This window comes from Lampetra planeri, chromosome 7, assembly GCF_965212315.1.
Source record: "Lampetra planeri chromosome 7, kcLamPlan1.2.h2, whole genome shotgun sequence".
NCBI lineage: Eukaryota > Metazoa > Chordata > Hyperoartia > Petromyzontiformes > Petromyzontidae > Lampetra > Lampetra planeri.
The window spans coordinates 85,396-105,680 of NC_136113.1; the positions used below are offsets into that span (position 1 = coordinate 85,396).

A 20,285-nucleotide genomic window follows, 5' to 3' on the forward strand; every position below is an offset into this window, starting at 1 on the left:
TTGAGTGAGTGAGCGAGTGGACCGCCATAGGGGCCGCTAGATTCCCCAGCTCTGAGACAAAGGGGGGCTGTGGGATGTGCTGGGATCCCCCGGGACCTCCCTTAGAACTCTCTGGAAGGCGTGGCCGGGGGCGGGCACGTCTCCAGAGCTGTATAAAAGCCGGACCTCTGGAAGGCTCGGGAGCGAGTGGAAGACTCAAGACCAGCTAGCCAGTTGAAGACAAGCTCAGCTAGCTAGGACTCTCGAACTCACCTGACCCGACATCCTTCCTTGTAAGGGCTGGGACCATGCAGGCCAGTGGTCGGGACCCGTACCTTGGCTGGGTCAGGTCAGAACAGCCTCCCCTCTAGGTCACCCCTCGCCAGAGGGCCCAGAGACCGTAGCCCCAGTAGTAGGGCACGTCAGTCCGGAGGCGGTACCTCCTTAGGCAGCGGGTGAAGGGGCCGTAACCCCTTCAAGTTGTAAGGGTTCGCTACGCACTGTATCGTCGCCATTGTTAATAAACGTGTTGCCTCCAAACGTTCGTCTCCACCCTCGTGAAAACTCACACTACACATGTGTAATGCGAGCAAGGACAGGGTGGTTGCCGGCCTCCGCGCCGCTCACACGCGCCGGTGTAGTGAGAGCGTGTGGGAGGGGCCACTGCTCACCTCGCTCCAATGGGAGCGGGGTGAACGGGGGGGCGGAGGCAGGATGGAAGGTGGAGTTGGGTCACGTGGGAGAGGTGAATATAAGAGGAGGGCCGGAAGGAGAAGGGGGGAGGAGAGACAGAACCAAAGAGGGATCCACGCAGGAGGGTGGAAGGAGCCGTGGCGCCATTGCCACGTGCTCGAGAAGGGATAGGCGCCCACAGGAAGGCAGCGAGCGTGGGGGCAGCCAGACAGGGGAGCGTGCGGAATCGCACGGAGAGAGACACAGAAGGGAGCGTGTGCGGAGTACCCGAAGGGCGGTGTGGCCGGGCCGGGTGAGGGAGAGCACACGGAAGGGAGCCAGGTGACGGCGTGGGCGAGAGCCACAGGGGAGGGTGCGCAGGGCGCACGGACGCGCGGAAGGCGAGGCTGGAGCGAGGAACAGCGGGTGCGTGGAAGAACCCAATAAAGGACACGGAGAACAACGGAGTGTGAAGGAGTCCTTTATTACACATGTACTCACTGAATTTTAATATAATGTGTAGTAATTTTGTAGTAATACTGATGTAGGGGACTGTACAGAGAAAGTGCTAGAAGGCACACGTTGAGATAATTGGAAACAGGTAGCTGTAATCAATATTAAATAAAGGACACGTTATCGTAAAGTTGGGGGGGGGGCAACGTCTGATAGGGGTGGGGCCGAGAGAGGATATAGGGGGGAGCAAGGCCCGGGATCGGGGCGTTTGCTTGGGGACGAATCGATGACCAAGGTGGACTTTGGGGCTGATTGTTTGAGAACCAACTTAGTGGAAACCATGGGGACTGAAGATAACCATAGCAATTACGAATGTGGCAGTTGTTACACTCAGAACTGTAAATACATTAAGGGAAATAAAGCGCTACATCTACGAAAATGGATGTCTCAAAGGAGTTTCTTTACACTGGTGGCAGTGGTGGGATACAGTCTACGCTCTAAGGTATCCGGAAAGACCCCCAGAGGAGCTCCCTTGGAGGAAGAAACGTCGGTCCGAAGCGCCCCGGGTCCTCAAGACCCGGAACCCAGCAGGAGCTGGACCCCATTGGCAGCTATATTTCCAAAGGAGGTATCAATATTAACGGCAATTCCAAGTATTTTTGTTCACTATTAATATTTAAGTAATTTTTGTTCATGTTTTAGAGTACTGTACATATTTCTCATGTTTACTGAATGCATAAGATGCGTAGTTAGGCTTCTATTAGTGTTAACCGCGACCCCGGAACCTCACCCCCTATTTTTCATAAGCCTTTAGTCTTGCCAACTACGGTTTTAACCACAGGGGGTTTCAGGAATCTAACCTCCACAGTTGGCGAGGGATTGCTGTATCACAAAAATATTCACAATTATCACCGATTACAGAAAACCGTATAGAAAAGCCAAATACTGAAATGTTACCCAACTTACGAGGTTGTTATGAAGCTGGTGAGGTTTTTTTTATAGACAGTATTGATTATCCGTGTGCGGTTTATCCCATTTGCAAATTAACCACGCACATGAGATTTTAACAAAAAATGATAACTCATGAATTGTCCCTTAAGCCCAAATGAATAATAACAAGTTAAAGTCATTCTTGGAAATGTTTATTACAAGTCACGTGCTTATACCAAACAAACATGTACCCCAGTGAATCAGAAATCAACGTGCCCGCCTCTACAGTACAGTAGTTGCATAGCTTTACAACAGTGGGCGGAGTTTGATTGACATTGATTGGCGTCGCTCTGCCATCCACTTAGTGGGCCGAGTCTTCTGCGCGGGAGCAGGAAAGTGTCATCACCGAGCACGTGCAGATCCACCGATCATCAGTATTCGTTCTCAATTTTAACTTAAACATTATTTATTTGGCATAGAGATCCGCGGGAAATTAATATTTTTTGATTATCCACAATTTTGAATTATCTGCGGCCATCCTGCCTGTCATTAGTGTAATAAAGGACTCTTTCTCAATGTCGATCTCCGTTGTCCTTTATTTGGGTTCGTAGAATCTCCAAAACACGGCGTCCTCGCTCAGGCCCGCGTCTCTCCCGACGATCACTCCACAGCCACTCTGCTGCTCGTTCTGCAGCCTCACTGCTGCTCCGCCCTGCAGCCACACCGCTGCTCCGCTCTACAGCTTCACTGCTGCTGCTCCGCTCTGCAGCTAGCCTCCCACCGCCCTCTAGCCCTCTGCGTCCTGACACCGATGGCTGATGGTGCCGTGTCCCACCGCGTGGCGACCGCGCCACTCTCCCCGTACTGCCCAGCGTGGCCTCCTCCCGTTTCACTCCGTCTCAACTCCCCAAACCCCTTCCGGTTCTCTCCCTAAATCCTCTCCCCCACGTGATCCTAACTCCTCCCTCTCCTCACGTGACCCAGACTCCGCCCCCCCTCAATCCTTGCTCGCATTACATTAGCATGGATAATCGAGTCGACTGTATATTTTGTTTCATGCAGTCATTGTTCAACAGACCCGAGAAAATCAACTTATACATCCGTTAAAAGAAAACTTCTGCACTCGACATGTCTGACATTTTTTTTCTCAGCACGGTAAATGTGAAATTATGTATGGCACATTCTCAGCTAGTTTGACCACGTTATAGTGTCATGATGAACGTGTTAGTGGTGCGTTATCATAAAATATTAATATAAAAACTAATTTAAAAAAAAGTATATTCTGCTGCAATGAAAGTAAATTTTCATCATTGCTTGTTTTTTTAAATGCAATGAGTACTTTGATACAAATTATTTTGTTGCACATTGAATGTTGTATGCTGCTGTATTTTTCCAGGCTAAGTGTAACTATTAAAAATGAATTGACTGGAGTTGTTTGTGAGGAAATTACTTAGTGAAGTGAAAACTTCACAAGCTGCATTTTTATGGAAATTACACACAAGCACATGTCATGCAAATATTGTCACTGCTATTTTGTAGCTCAATTAAGACAGCAGTTCGATAGACCCACGTTAAACAAATAAACCCTGTTGACAATTTAAATACCAAAAAGCATTTAAAGCAATTTCTCAAATGTCTACATACTAATGACAACTGGCTGCTGTTGTAGAACAAATAGTAATCAGTACAGCTCAGTGAAATTGAGTTAATAAAAAACGGTGGGTTTTGTCAAGTCCGGAGAACAGGCACCATTCTGTTTGCCAGTGTATTTCGGCCAGGCAGTGCTGCGGCAGAGCACCTGCTTCGCATTGAGAAAGTTGCGAATGTAGTAATATTTAGTTTTCTCATCGCGTCATCCATGCGGCAACTGCATCACACAATCCTGGTGAGAGGTCAATTTGACGCATCTTCCATCCGGGGTTCATAAATTGAGCACCACTTCCATCTAGGTGTAATGTGAGGATATATCCGGCTCACTGATGTATCACAACTCGTCATGATGATTGGCTCTGCTGGTCCTGGTTTACAGCCAATGGGGGGGAAGCCTAGGGGTATGGCACTGACGTAATGGCAAGGTGACAGCTGTAAGGATTGGTTCTGCTGGCTTTGGCCATAGCCAATGGGGAGATGAGTCAGGGGCGTGGTCCCGGGAGCTTACAAGGGAGCCTGGAATATTCCATGGAGGCTAACCAGGATTGGTGGAAACGTATCACGTGACCCGGGTATTAAATAGGGGTGGAGACGAACGACACGGGGTCAGAACGGGAACGAACAGAGGAAGGGGGCCACGCGGGAGCGGGGCTCCGGGTTGCCACGTGGTGGTGCATCTCTCTCTATGTATCCCTCTCACGCTGCCTATCAGCAGCGTGAAGGAAAGCTGTAATACAAGTTGAATAAAAGACGGATTCCAGAAGTCGCCTCAATGACCTTTATTACATAGGCATTAGCCACACTCCACCCTGCATAGCTTTAGAGTTCAGAGCTAGAGACTCAGGTGGTCCTGGGGTGCAGAGGAAAGCGATGGCTGTGCTAAGAGCGGCCAGTCTGGATGCGACGGATGTCCTCCTTGCTCAGCAGCAGCGCACCTCCACGGAAGCGGCCAGGCATGCCCTCCACCCCAAGGTCGTCGTGCCACCCCCGCTTGCTGTGCACACACCAAACATACCAGGGTCATCTCCCTGCTGGTACTACCTAGTTCATCTTCTTGGTTCTTTCGGTAAAGTCACGTACAAGGGAAATAATAAAATAATAAATATTAAACATAATAAAATAAAATTCTCACGACGTTTCGGCCACAACGGAAGCAGCCGTCCCTCAGATGAAGAACAGGGCTGTCGGAAAGACAAGAGTCCGAATGAACACCACCAAGCTTGGCAGTGCATATTTAAGCTTGGTTAGAGGAGAGCGCCTTGACAAAGGAATTTACAAATCAGAGGTATATAGCATATTTATGGAAAATGCAGATATGGGATTAGTCACTACTTGTGGAATGTGTAGGTAGTGGGGGGGGGGTCTCAAAGTCATATTATGTTTGTGTATTATGTAGGATTAGCAGTACTAAAGGGAGGAAGTAAGATTAGCAGTAATAAAGAGAGGGACATTTTTATAGTAAGGAGCTACAGCAGGCAAACCACCACGTAAAAAACTCAAATATAAACTACATCAATATCCATATACTCTCCAATAAGCTGAGCTACTAACAGTAAGTCATACATTACACTTCTATGTCGCAAAAAATATGATATTCCTCCAGCTAAACTTTTTCTTACATCACATGGATATACCCCGTACTATACACTGCCATAGACAAACCCAACATTAATTTATACACTACGTTACTATACACCACATTGGAGAAACCAAACGACATACCTTAGACTATACATTGTAATATTACACTATGTATTATTCTACACACCCTACTGTATACCACACTGCTGTATATTCACTATACAATTACGATACTAGATATTACCTTATACATTATATTAAACATTACATTGTAGCCAGATGGCTTGAAGAGAACCTCTGTCTTGGATAAGTCAATGTCATGTGAGCCCACTGAATTATAACAGTGATCTGCCACGGCTGAGGTGTTCGTCCTACCGTTTCAGGTCTGCTTTACGTACACGGATGCGGTCCGAGACATGTGGTTTGGTTTCTCCAATGTAACTGCTACCACAGAGGCAACTTAGTTTGTAGACGCCAGGGTACTGTATGGCTGGAACCACATCTTTTACAGACAGGACCAGATCACGGATTTTATGTACTGTGTTGAATCGGACCTGGATCTTGTGTTTATTCAGGATTTTGGAGATCTTTTTTGTGACCCCCGCAATGTAGGGTAAGGTGATGGTTTTGAATGGCTCCTCAAGAGGATTGTTCTTGATGGTTGGAGTGATGGCTTTGCGGATTGTGTAGTCGGAGTAACCATTAGCCTTGAGAGCTTGGTGTATGTGCTTGAGTTCACTGGCAATGTGTTCCTGGTCGGAGATGCATTGGGCTCTATGGTGTAGAGTCTTGATGAGGGAATTCTTCTGGGATGGATGGTGGTGGCAATCCGGTTTCAGGTAAGCATCCGCATGGGTAGCTTTCCTGTAGACAGTGGCTCATTTAACCATCAGGACATCCAGATGGGTAGCTTGCCATATTTTTCGACTTCCATGGTGAATCTGATGGCTGGGTGTATGGAATTGATGTGGTCGAGGAATTGGTCTAGAGCAGGCCGGCCATGTGGCCAGATGACCAAAGTGTCATCCACGTACCTCTACAAACTAAGTTGCCTCTGTGGTAGCAGTTACATTGGAGAAACCAAACGACATGTCTCGGACCGCATCCGTGAACATAAAGCAGACCTGAAACACGGTAGGACGAACACCTCAGCCGTGGCAGATCACTGTTATAATTCAGTGGGCTCACATGACATCGACTTCTCCAAGACAGAGGTTCTCTGCAAGCCATCCGGCTCCCATGAGAGATTCGTTCATGAGGCGATCCACATATACAAACACAGAGACAATTTCAACTGAGAAGATGGATTCTGGCTCAGCAATCATTGGAAGGACGTGAAAAACCATTTCGGATCTTAACTGATTGTGTTCACGTTTACGGTGACTTTCAGACCGCAGTGCACTCGCTGGCATTGACTATATATCTTTTGTATTCTCCTCAGGGAATGTAGTCTTTGCTCCGCTCTGCAAGTCTCTTTTCGCCACTCTCCCATTGACATATTTAGTTGCTTCCTCTTAGTACCTTTCACGCGACGGTCAATGGTATAGTGTATAGCAGATTGTATAATAATAAATAGTATAAAAGTGTAATGTTTAATACAATGTATAAGGTAATATCTAGCATCGTAATTGTATAGTGAATATACAGCAGTGTGGTATACAGTAGGGTGTGTAGAATAATACATAGTGTAATATTACAATGTATAGTCTAAGGTGGTGTATAGTAACGCAGTGTATAATTTAATGTTGGGTTTGTCTATGGCAGTGTATAGTACGGGGTATATCCGTGTGATGTAGGAAAAAGTTTAGCTGGAGGCATATTATATTTTTTGCGACATAGAAGTGTAATGTATGACTTACTGTTAGTAGCTCAGCTTATTGGAGAGTATATTGAGTATATTGATATTTACGTAGTTTATATTTTAGTTTTTTACGTGGTGGTTTTGGGTGCTGCAGCTCCTTTCTATGAAAATGTCCCTACCTTTATTACTGCTAATCTTACTTCCTCCCTTTACTACTGCTAATCCTACATAATACACGAGCATAATATGACTTTGAGACCCCCCCCCACCACCTACACATTCCACAAGTAGTGACTAATCCCATATCTGCATTTTCCATAAATATGCAAAATTCCTCTATGTAAATTCCTTTGTCAAGGCGCTCTCCTCCTCTAACCAAGCGTAAATATACGCTGCCAAGCTTGGTGGTGTTCATTCGGACGCTGTCTTTCCGACAGCCCTGTTCTTCACCTGACGGCTGCTTGCGTTGTGGCCAAAACGTCGTGAGAATTTTATTGTATTATGTTTTATTTTTATTATATTATTATTTCCCTTCTACGTGACTTTACTGAAAGAACCAAGAAGATGAATCCCTGTAGTCACGAAAGCTTTAAATCGAAATTTACTACCTAGTTATCGCCCCAAAACTACATTTACCAGAGTAAATGTAGTTGTGGCGCAGAAGCTGCTCTAGATTGGTGTGTTGTGCTCAACTCGTAAATTGAAGGTCATAAGTTAAAATCCTGTTAAACTCACCCTACATTATTTCCGGGTCGATCAAAGTACCATGTCATGGTAAGTTAGGGCTTGTGGTCGTCCAATGGTTACATCACTCTACTAGCAATCAATAGGTTGCAAGAACAAATTTCATCCCAATCAGGTTCTCAACTCATCATTGCTCATCATTCTTCCACAGTCGATCAAATGACCACGAACAGAGGAAAAGACTTGCTCCTACCACTGTCCTGTTCAATACCACCACTGTCTCAGAACAAACAATTGCACTTTGACACCAACATGTATGAGTGACCAATACCAGACAATCAACTTGTAGCCAAACCTCCCAAAGCCCTATCCTAGGACTTCCCAAACTCCTGTCTCACCTTTGACCATACTACACATTTATTCAGATGGTGGGCATCCAAAGACAAACACATTGGGGCATGCCGAGTGTAGTTTGGAGAGCTATAGTCCAATGAGACTGTGTTTTTACTTGGTTTGGGGTGTACTGTGGCAGGGCAGTCATGCATGTTGGGTCTTCACCTCTCCACATGTCTTCTCCCTTTCTTCTTCTTATTGAATACCCCACTCTCCGCCTCCTACACGCAGTCAGGGAACAAGAGCAATGTCTGGATGTTGGATTGTTCGGCACAATATAAACATTGCATTATGCTTGATGCAGTGTGTATGTGTCTTATTATTTGTGTGGGGAGCAGTGAATGCAACTTTCACACGACACTAGGCTGACAGTCACTTGACTCAATTCCTGGCCATGGACATCAGCAAACAGTATACAAATATTTACTGGGCTTCTTTTAGGTTGATTCAACCTTTACTAACGGGTACAGTGTTTAAAAATCAGCACTGGTAAAATACGAATGACTAGATATGGTGGTGGGTACATTATCCTCTCGTTTGCTGGGCTGGCTGTGGCCTCGAAGGCTAAAGTGGGGCACTGGAATTTTGTATCAATATATTTGTTGGGTACATCTGTCATCATACTTCTCTGTGCCTTTTCTCCGCCTCCTCCTTCTGCTGTCGCTTCCGGTTCAGGAGCTCCTTGTAGTTGATATACTCAGGCTTGGGTGGCTGCACATGCACAAGTGCGGAAAATCTTAATGAATGAAAGTGTTCAAGCAAATATGAAACATGGAGATGCGCGTGCAGTCACCGACAGACACCTGCCTACATGCGAAACGGCACACACTTGGGGTGGAGCGGTTGTGCAGTGGTTAATACACTGCGCTATGGTGGGCAAACAGAGTTTGACTCCTGGCCATGACTAACATCAGTGGCGATTAATAGCTGAACTGGTCTTTGGCCCCCCTTCACCAACCTGCACTGGCCAGCATGGTAACGATCTTGATTTGAAGCTTTCGCGACTGCAGGAATCCATACTCTTTGGTTCTTTCAGTAAAGTCACGTAGGTAGAAAGAAAAAATAATAATAGATCACAACATTTCGATCGCCACACAAGCAATCGTCTTCAGGTGGGAGTGAGAAACAGGCTGCTGAAACAAGTCCTTATATATAGAACCAGGAGGGGGGAGGGGGGTTGCCGCATCGGGCAAGAGGGTGGGGGCTGGAACTTGTGCTGAGGAGGTGGCCATTGTATTATGATACCCTGGTGTCTACAAACTAAGTTGTGTCTGCGGTAGCAGTTACACTGGGGAAACTAAACGACATGTCTCGGACCGTGTTCGCGAAAACAAGGCAGATTTGAAACACGGCAGAACCAATACATCTGCCGTGGCTGATCACTGCTTGAACGCGGTGGGCTCACACGACATTGTTTTTTCCGAGACCAAGCTACGCTGCAAACCTTCGGGCTACCATTAAAGCTTTGTTCATGAAGCCATCCAGATATATAAACACAGACATAACTTCAACCGAGAAGATGGGTACAAATTGAGCAATAATTTGAAGGATGTTATTAGAGGCCGACCGAAATTCGGTTTCGGTTTCGGCGCCGAAAGTTGGTAAATGGTCACTTTCGGCATACTTTCGGTTTCGGCCAAAAGTCAATTTTTAACTTTCGGTCTGGTTTCGGTTTCGGCCGAAACTGATATTGACTTTCGGACGTCAACTGAAGATCTATTTTTATAATATAACGCTAGTGCTAAGTCTATCAGCCGGTCAGTCGGCGCTAGGCAATCCTATGCGATAGGCTGCATACACACACACGTCAGCAGCAGCAGTAGCTCGCGAGCGAGGTTACAGCCGCAACCATCGTCTGGGGCCGTCAATAAATGACGTAACGCATCTGGGGGGTGGGGGGGGGGGGCAGCGACTGCGTAGCAATTCGCGCGCTGCGCCATGAACTCGGCGGCCCGAGTTCGATTCCCGCTCACGGCCGGTGACGATTATTTGAACCGGTCCTGGGCCTCCCCTAGGTCAACTCAGCCTCAAACGAGTAAGTGGTGTGGTATGTCAACATCGCCACTGGGGAGACAAAGGCGGCTGGCCGTGGTGAATCCAAGTCCCGGACGAAGCCAGGTAGTAAAGCTAGTCATTCCCTCCCTTTTCTACGCTTGCGAAGCGTGGAGCCCCCTAATGGAACATCTTCGCCGGTTAGAAACATTTAGGCTGGCCTGCCTATGATCAATCCCGGATTTAACCAGGCTGGATTGTGTGAGGAGCTCACAAATCCTCGAAAAATCTGGACAAAGTCCCATCGGTGAGCACCTCCAGCAGGCAAGGTTGCGGTGGCTGGGCCATGGAGCCCGCATGCCCAATCACCGCATGCCTAAACAGCTTTTGTTCGGCCAGATCAAGGGGGCTAAACGGGCGCGGCACGGGCTAGAGAAGAGATGGAGTGATGTGGTACAGGAGGATGTGGAGCTGAGTGGACTTGCCGATGACTGGTACCAGCGGTGTCAAGATCGGCCTCTGTGGAGGAGGCTCGTGAAGGACGCTACTGGGCAGTTGGAGGCAGTCGCCCTCCAACAACAGAGGGCGGAGGAGCGACGCTCACAACAACGAGCGGAGCGCCGGGTGGCTAAAGCACAGCAAGTTGGCACAGTAGAGGGCACAGGTGGTGCATCAGCCAGTCATCTCGGTCATCTCAGTCAGTCGACCCGTGGCACCTGGGTCTGCCCCGTGACCTCCTGCCAGCGGACGTTCAACACTTCACGTGGCCTCAAGGTGCACATGACCTGGCACAAGCATCGTGGTGACGTCACCGCCACTTAGTGGCAAATGTCGGTAGTTGTTGTTGTTTCCCTCGGTTTGTGTGTCTCTCTCTCTGTGTGTGGGTGTGTTTTTCTGTGTTTCTCCCTCTGTGTGTCTCTGCGTGGGTCTCTCTCTGTGTGTCTCTCTAGGTGTGTCTCTCTATGTGTCTCTCTGTGTGTGTGTCTCTCTCTCTCTCTGTCTCTCTCTGTCTGTCTGTGTCTCCTGCTGCGCACTCTATCCCCTTAGTGGCTGATATACCGTCAATACACATTGACATGCTAATCTCTCACAATGGCCACCTCCTCAGCACAAGCTCCAGCCCCACCCTCTTGCCCGAAGCTGCAACCCCCCCTCTCCCCCTCCTGGCTCTATATATAAAGATTTGCTTCAGCAGCCTGTTTCTCACTCCCACCTGAAGACGGTTGTGTGGCTATCGAAACGTCATGATCTATAAAAAAAATGTTTTACCCACGTGACTTTACCGAAAGAACCAAAGAGCATGGTGACGTTTAGTAGAAGAACACCTCCACGACCAACATGGCATTGGGAAGCATTCGTTCAGCAGTGAACTGACAAAGGACTGAATTATAATTATCACACACTTAATGCTAGCACAAATGGCAACATTTTATTCGATTCTGTAATTTTGTGTGTGTATATATGCTGAGTACGTATGAACTCCATTCAGACAGGATCTCATTTCACATCACTCATTGTCCACACTGCCCTGCAGGGCACTGTCCATCACAATAATGGAAGGCAGTGTATATTGAGGCCTGGATGCTCTATGGGCACTCGCTCACCTCGTAATTTATATTAGGTAAAAAAAACAAAGCTCGCTCGTGGACCTGCCAAGTCCAGATACCAGGTACACATGAACACGTCCTTGCTTCGGATGCCTGGTGCTCCGCACAGGAGTTTGGATCTAGTAACCTGATGCTTTGTGTTTGAAAGTTTCTGCATCCTGAAGGGCAATATCCAAGTGTTCATGGTACATGGGGGTTTTCAATAAACAGCAGGAAAACACTGAGGTTGGCCACGTGGCATGTTCGAACAGTCACTGTAGAACAGAGGCTTTCATTTCTCAGGGGTTGGACCGATATCACTTGGACCTCTGTGGTATACAGGTGGTCTGGTGGGCTGGTTCTGGTTTCAGTCACCATGAGGGGCAGACAATTCTCCTTGTTCCATAGCCTGCTGCCAGTGGCCCTTCAACACTTCACGTGGCCTCAAAGTGCACAAGCGGCATTGTCATATGTTGTGTGCGCTTTTGTAGGTGGGGAATGGCGGCACGGGTGGTTGGCGCACTGCGTTACAAGCCTGGTGACCTGAGCTCGATTACTGGTAACAGTTCACATCGGTGGCAAGTGATGTATGTGCCAAAGTGCAGGGTGCAGAGCATTGATGCAAGGGAGAGGCAAATGCAACCAATGGAGGAAGGTAATGAAGCTAGCCAGAAATTTGGAACAACTGTGTGTGCGCGTGTGAAAGAGGAATATCTGAAATGGTTCAGGGCTTCACCGAAGTCGACTTGGTCTTAAATGAGTACCTGATGCGGTCCGTAAACATCAGCAATGGGGAGACAGAGGCGGCTGGGTATAATACCGGTCGCACAAACCCCTCTTGTCCTGTGCCAGCCCTTCTTAGGTGCTAACAGCACTTGCCCCCGAAAGTTCATCAAGACTGAATGGGGGGTTTGTGTCGTTGTGTCTCTGCACGAGCTTGTAGCCCTACCTTTGCGCCCAGGCGAATGGCGCGCGCGCGCTCACACTCGCGCTGCCGCTCGCGACTGTAGCCCGTGAGCCCAAACTTGTGCACCTCCAGCCTGGCCTGAACACACGCAGGGACCACAGCCAGCATTAGGGGGAGGTCTTTCAGATACTTGATATTTTAAAAGTAATGTAATCCCATAACATAATCCTGCATTTGGTATGTTTTAAGTTGCATAATCCGATCATTTGGGAGGGTCCCCCCACATACAGTGGGCATTGAGGTTGTTTGTCTATTCTACACCATGTGTGCATGTTGAACTTCTTTCGCAACGTACGTAGCCAACCGTGCCAATCGGTTTGGTGAAGGGACCAGTTCAGTTATCACTCACCACTGACAGCTGTAGCCGGGAACTGAACGCAAATAAACCGGGCTCGTAGCACATTGTGCTAATCACTGTATCAGGGCAATCTGATTATTTTTATTAACATTGTCCAAAAGAAAAATGGGAGTGTGCTCGTCTGCATTGGTGGCCCTGAGATGATGAAAGGGGAAAGTTCATCCTTTGGATAACTACTGGTAGCATTTGTCACAAAGTGATAATCAGTATTATTCATTTTGCAGGAATGATGGGTCAAGTCAACCAGGCATGAGGATTTAAACTCACATTGTGAGGTGAGCAATCTAACCACAGCATATCCACCTGAAAAATGTGTTCACAGCTTACTTTGGATTGCTAAGTTTTAATGAAACAGGTCCACATTAGGTATTTCGGAAATGATATAAACTAATTACTGGACTAATATCATATAACTTGAAAAAATGTATTCAACATTTAAAATAACAGAACAAAGTGGCACTTGTATAGACCAGGGCTCACAATAATGATGCGATTTGAATCTCATTTACAAAAGAGTCACTACGATAACAGCACTATACAACTTGCACATGGAGACCCATGCTGTGAATTGCACATTGTAATGTGATAATGATAACTGTAGTCTTTGCAGCACCATCATTTTCTCATTTATAAGCAACCAGTATATGCGAAATAGTGATAATCTGATTACACGTGAAAATTTAGTTTTGTTGACTATCATCATCTATACGCTGCTTAATGCATGAAACGGGTCTCAATGAGCAACTCAAAAAACACATTGGCACATGTAGATGTTACGAAGCAGTTATGTGCTTTCCAAGAGAAACAAACTGGATTCCCATATTACTGGTACCTGCCTTGGATATGTGACTAAACAAACATGTTTTTGGTTAACGCCAGCAACGGAAACTTTCTTACAACAACAGCTTCACAGTCGTGTAAGGTTAGAGTGAGTGACATCAGACCTTTTCAATGCTGAACCCAGTCTCTTGGTCACTGCTGGGTACATTGGCCACCTCCTGCAGCATGGTACACACACACAGATTCGCACACCATAAATCCAAAGAACTGATCACATGCAGAATAATTATGACGACACTGATGGTGATGTTGATGGAGAGAAGGGTAGGTTACGATAAATAGGATTCTATTGATTGTGGTTGTCATGTTGTTGGAGATGGAGGTGAGGTGTGCTGATAAAAATGACTGCCAGCTTGTCAGTGTTGTTGATGGTTATAGTCAATGGTAACGAGGAATTTCTACTGAAATGCTGAAAGGAGGCAAAAGCGTGTTGGAGGATTTGCACAAGGTCAACAAAGCTACCTGCTATAGGGAACAGCCACCACAGGACTAAAAGAAGGCGACCAAGGAGAAAAACTAAAAACAGATGGTAAGATACTGAGAATACTGTGATGACAGATATTGGGAGGTTATGTCGACTTTGCAGCACCTGTGGGAACTATAAAATGGTAGAAAGTATTTGTGAGGTGTGGTGGCACCACTTGCTTTGACCATGACATCTTTATCTGTGGATGGGAATTCAACATAAGAAGCAATGACGCTGCTCTTATAGGAAAGTATGCTACGGTGATGCTGTTGACACTGAATAAACTATATGCTGCTGATGATAATGATGTTTCTAGCATCCATGGGGAAAGAGTTAAGTTTATAGGGTAAAGCGTTCGGTGCTGTGAACAGCCAATGATGATGCTAAGAGTCGTGATTATAAAGCTGATATTGATAAGAATTTAACATTCACCACTGCTAATGAAAATAATGCTGATAATAGCAAGGGAGGAAGAAACGCTGGAGATAATTTTATTATGATGTCGACAGAGAGAAAAACTGCTTTGACAAAGATTGTACTACTGAAAGTGATGACCATACTTTTAGGACCGAGGTATGATGATGTTATAAATGTTGTGGGCGGCGTGTGGTGGTGTTGGTAAGTCAAGGAAATCTTACTGCGGTCTGGTTCGTGCCATTCTCCTTAGCCACTTGTGGCTTCTCCTTCTGTCGCTTTCTCTTGCGCGGATCCTCATACACGACCAACTGAATGGCCTTGCCTCCCGTTTTGGCCTGGCTCCCTGGGCCAGCCCCACTCTCCTCACTGCCGACCTCATTTTCACTGCCAGCTCCGTTCTTCGCAGCAGCTCCCTTTCTCTCTCCAGCTGGTGCTGACTCACCCAACAATTCATAGAAGCATAAGAGCCAGGAATTGTTCTTAAAGGCGACAATTGGAAGAAGTTCACATTTTCTCAAAATTTTGTATTTAAGCGTTCTGGATTCATAATCAACAAATCATTTGTCCGCCTTAAAAGGTAGTACATGCAGTGTGGTGCTGCAAATAAATAATACAGTAATCTCTTGCGAACCACAAGGTTCCTGAAAACCCTCACAGTTGGTAAATTCACGGTTGTTAAAGTGCAGGGGGCCTAAGGGAAATAAGGGGTTAGGTCAGCGGTCGGGAACCTATGGCTCGCGAGCCATATATGGCTCTTCCGGTGACGGCATATGGCTCCCAGACAATTTTGAGTTGAAAAAAAAAGTTTGGAACTGATTTTAAAATACTTGTGATATTGCTTAATAATACTGTGTCATTTTAAAGTAAACAGAAATTAGTTTTGAAGATAAATTTCACGGGTCACGGGTCCCGTGACCCGTGGGTCGGGTCGGGAATCAATGGCTCGCGAGCATGTCACGGTTCATTGTAAAGGTGAAAAAATCCATTTGATCAGATAGCCAACTAGTTTATCCGCTTCAACCCTTGTAACGGAAAAGATGGCGAAAAGAAAAAAAGACGATGATTACCGTGCATTCCAGGCTGCGTGGACAGAGGAATTTGCATTTGTGGAGAGAGCAGGATCTGCGGTATGCCTAATATGCAATGATAAAATTGCATCGATGAAATGGTCAAATATAAAGCAGCACTTCGATACGCACCATGCTTCATTTGCATCGAAATATCCAGCGGGGGACAGCAGGAAAAAGGCATGCGAAGAGCTACAGTGGAGAGTGCAGACGAGTCTTCAGCAACTACGTGTGTGGACCAAGCAAGGTGACGGGAATTCCGCTAGCTTTGCGGGTGCTTTGGCAATAATAAGGAATGGAAAGCCATTCACAGATGGCGAGTATTCCAAAACATTCATGCTTGATGTGGCCAATGAACTGTTTGATGACTTCCCAAATAGAGACAAGATAATCAAACGAATAAAAGACATGCCTGTCAGCAAGAACTGTTCACGATCGTAGCATCATGATGGCAAATCAAGTCGAGGAAACACAAATTAAGGACATAAACGCCGGGACATACTTTTCTCTCGCGTTAGATGAGTCAACAGACGTTAGCCATCTATCTCAGTTCAGTATTATTGCCAGGTATGCTGCAGGTGACACACTGCGTGAGGAAAGCTTGGCTGTTTTGCCAATGAAAGGGACAACAAGAGGAGAGGATTTATTCACGTCTTTCATGGAGTTTGATGAAGAAAAAAAAACTACCGATGGATAAACTTATTTCTGGCTGTACTGATGGTGCACCCTGTATGTTGGGGAAGAACAAAGGATTTGTAGCGCTTCTCCGTGAACATGAAAAGAGAGCCATCCTAAGTTTTCATTGCATCCTGCACCAGGAGGCGCTTTGCACTCAGACGTGTGGCCAGGAGCTTGGTGAGGTGATGTCGCTGGTCATTCGAGTGGTCAACTTTATTGTTTCCCGAGCTTTAAATGATCGCCAGTTTAAAGCTCTGTTAGAAGAAGTTGGGAATCATTATCCCGGTCTGCTTTTACACAGCAACGTGCGTTGGTTGTCAAGGGGGAAGGTGCTCAGCCGTTTTGCAGCTTGCCTGAGTGAAATCCGGACTTTTCTTGAAATGAAAGGCGTCAAGCATCCTGAACTAGACAACACTGACTGGCTCCTGCAGTTTCACTATCTCGTGGACATAACTGGCCATCTGAACCAGCTCAATGTGAAAATGCAAGGTATTGGAAATACAATATCATCCCTTCAACAAGCAGTGTTTGCATTTGAAAGGAAGCTGGAAGTCTTTCTCAGGGACATTGAAACAGGTCGTCTTCTGCACTTTGAAAGACTGCGACAATTTAGAGGTGCATGCTTAGCAAGTGACTCCACTCAACATCTGGATCTCCAGCAGCTAGCTGGATTTAGTCCAATCTCCTGCAGTCATTCAAAGCACGTTTTGGAGAATTTCGTGCGCGCACTGGTCTTTTCAAGTTCATCACTCATCCACATGAGTGTGCAGTGGACAAAGTCGACCTGACATGCATCCCCGGGGTCTCTATCGGAGACTTTGAGCTGGAAGTTGCTGACCTGAAGGCATCAGACATGTGGATGAGTAAGTTCAAGTCACTTAATCGAGAGTTGGAAAGTCTTGCGCGACAGCGAGCAGAGCTGGCGAGGGAACACAAGTGGACAGAAATAAAAAATCTTCAACCTGAAGACCAGCGGATTCTTAAAACTTGGAACGAGCTTCCTGTGACATACCACACAATGCAGCGTGTGAGTATTGCCGAATTGACCATGTTTGGCTCTACATATGCATGTGAGCAGTCATTCTCGCATATGAGGAACATTAAGACCAACCTACGCTCACGTTTAACTGATGGAAGCCTCAACGCCTGCATGAAGCTCAACCTCTCCACGTATGAACCAGACTACAAGGCCATCAGCAAAACCATGCAGCACCAGAAGTCGCATTAAAAGACATATTTAATTTATTATACGTAAAAAATACTATATGGCTCTCAATGAAATTTATTTAGAAATATTTGGCTTTTATGGCTCTCCCAGTCAAAAAGGTTCCCGACCCCTGGGTTAGGTCAACCAGAGCCTCGGTCAGACTCGTCACAGCTTAACTAAGTTGCCTATTTATTAACTAAACACCGAGTAAAATACAGTACATTACACAATGACATAATAAAAATACATTCACTTTACAACCCTTGAATATTAATGATGACAATGAGATGATGGGGGAAGGGGTGGTTAAAAAGAGGTGGTGCTCAGGCCCCCCCCCCCTCTTACTCCAGGCCACAGACCCGACACTATCACCTTCACTTGCTACACACTTCGGGTCCATGATGAAGAGCACAATGATTGTGTACTGTACAGTACTGTACAAAAAAACAGATGGGCAGCTGATCAGCTAAGCATCGTCACAGCGCCGTGAAATTTGTAACAATGATGTCACGCAATGCAATGTCATACTCTTGGGTCTTTCGGTCAAGTCGCGTCAATAACAAAATCATCTTCAGGTGAAAACGATTGCTTCACCTGAAGACGATTGCTTGTGTTGCGATCGAAACGTCGTGATGTATTATTTTTTATTTACGTGACTTGACCGAAAGACCCAAGAGTATGAATTCCTGCAGTCACGAAAGCTTTAAATCAATGCAATGTCATGTTGAAATGCAATGATGTGATAACTGTGTGCTTACCCATTGATACTCACATTTCCCAGCCGCAATTAGTAAATTGTTATGCTGTACAATTATTTTGTGAGACGGAGCGTGAATCTGACCTATCACAGAGGTAGCAACGTGGAGCAGAAACAGGATTAGGTAGCAACAGACCCAGAAGTGCCCCCTCGCGTGAGTCTGAGGCAACATGGCAGATGCTACGTGGCAGCGCCAATTTGATTTCACGACTCGGCGCAACTCGTGATTCGTGTATACTCAAACCTAGATACTCGCGGCCGATAAACAGGTACACAGAAGTAAATCCGTGGACACCCAAATCTCGCGGTTGGAAAGGGAATACTGTTATTAAAACTGTTAGAATGCATTCAGAAATAATGATTCATAGTGGCTCGACACGACTTGCTCTAGCAACACATCACTGTCTTGCAGGGTAATTTTTCACTCACGTCCTGGACATCCCTACAAGGATCCATCAAACCTGCCTGGATCAAAGGTGTGTATCACCACACCAAAATGTGTTTAAAGCCAGGGCCCCATGGTGTTCATGAATGACTGACTCTATCCTATAACATCATACCACTAAATAGCAGTTAAATTTCGATTTAAAGCTTTCGTGACTGCAGGGATTCATCTTCTTGGTTCTTTCGGTAAAGTCACGTAGAAGGAAAATAATAAAATAATACAAATAAAACGTAATAAAATAATTCTCACGACGTTTCGGCTACAACGCAAGCAGCCGTCCTCAGGTGAAGAATGAAACACCACCAAGCTTGGAGCGTATATTTAAGCTGGGTTGGAGGGGGGAAGAAGAGCGCCTTGACAAAATAATTTGCATATCAAGAGAAATTTAGCATAAATAGTGCCTGTCATCTTATCTGACAGGCACTATTTTACTTTACTTTACCGAGTGTTAACATCCCCAGTTATTTTTTAACAGTACTCTCTTCATTGTTCAGCCAGCATTGGTATAAACATGGGCATTTTCGTTCTTTTGTCTATCATGTGTATCAGGCCTCCCCTCCCCCTCTCTGTCCATTGTGTTGGCGTGTGCAGCAGCAACCGCGTCCAAGCCGTCGTCCATTTTTTTGGCCCCGCCCCCCCCCCTCCCGATGCGTTGTACTTAGCACTCCGTGCTGTCTTTGAGCCCCGCCCCCCTCCCTCCCGATACGTTCCATTCATTGGCTACCACATTCTGATGAGCTCCCCCCCCCTCTCCTCCCCCCTTCAACTTGCTTATAAGGGATTACATCTTGAATCATTGCCTCACTTGATGCAGCTAATTCAGCTGTGACGGTCCCACCTGATGACGGAGACTTGTGTTGCCTCCGAAACGTCGTGATTTTTGTTTTATTTTATTTTATTTTCATTAATTTTGATGTTTTACCTACGTGACTTTACCGAAAAAACCTAAGAATAAGAGAAAAAAGTTTAGCTGGAAGCATATTATATTTTTTGCGACATAGAATTGTAATATATTACTTGCTGTTAGTAGCTCAGCTTATTGGAGAGTATATTTAGTATACTGATGATACTACGTAGTTTATACTTTAGTTTTTTACGTGGTGGTTTAGTAACTGCAGCTACATACTATTAACATTCCTTTCCTTTGTTAATGCTACCCCTATCCCCTCCCTTTGATGCTGCTAATCCTGCATAATGCACGGGCATAATATGACTTTGAAACCCCCAGCCCACCTCCTACGCATTTCCCATAAATATGCTAAATTCCTCTTGATATGCAAATTATTTTGTCAAGGCGCTCTTCTTCCCCCCTCCAAGCCAGCTTAAATATACGCTCCAAGCTTGGTGGTGTTTCATTCTTCA

General features: G+C 46.0%; 1 protein-coding gene across 2 annotated transcripts in view; it reads right to left on the reverse strand.

Moving 5' to 3' along the window:
* Positions 1-4,448: 4,448 nt before the first annotated feature.
* FSAF1 (40S small subunit processome assembly factor 1) overlaps positions 4,449-20,285 on the reverse strand; it is a 41,994-nt gene continuing 26,157 nt past the window's right edge. Inside the window, exons 3-8 of one of the 2 annotated variants that reach the window (XM_078595813.1) lie at positions 14,991-15,202; positions 13,991-14,044; positions 12,671-12,766; positions 8,768-8,854; positions 8,309-8,364; positions 4,449-4,678 (exon numbers count right to left, since the gene is read on the reverse strand). In XM_078595813.1, the coding sequence (XP_078451939.1) occupies positions 4,564-4,678; positions 8,309-8,364; positions 8,768-8,854; positions 12,671-12,766; positions 13,991-14,044; positions 14,991-15,202 (620 nt within the window). In that variant the 3' untranslated portion in view covers positions 4,449-4,563. Of the gene's footprint in view, positions 4,679-8,258; positions 8,365-8,767; positions 8,855-12,670; positions 12,767-13,990; positions 14,045-14,990; positions 15,203-20,285 lie in introns of both variants that reach the window. The other variant, XM_078595814.1, reaches the window with a different exon arrangement.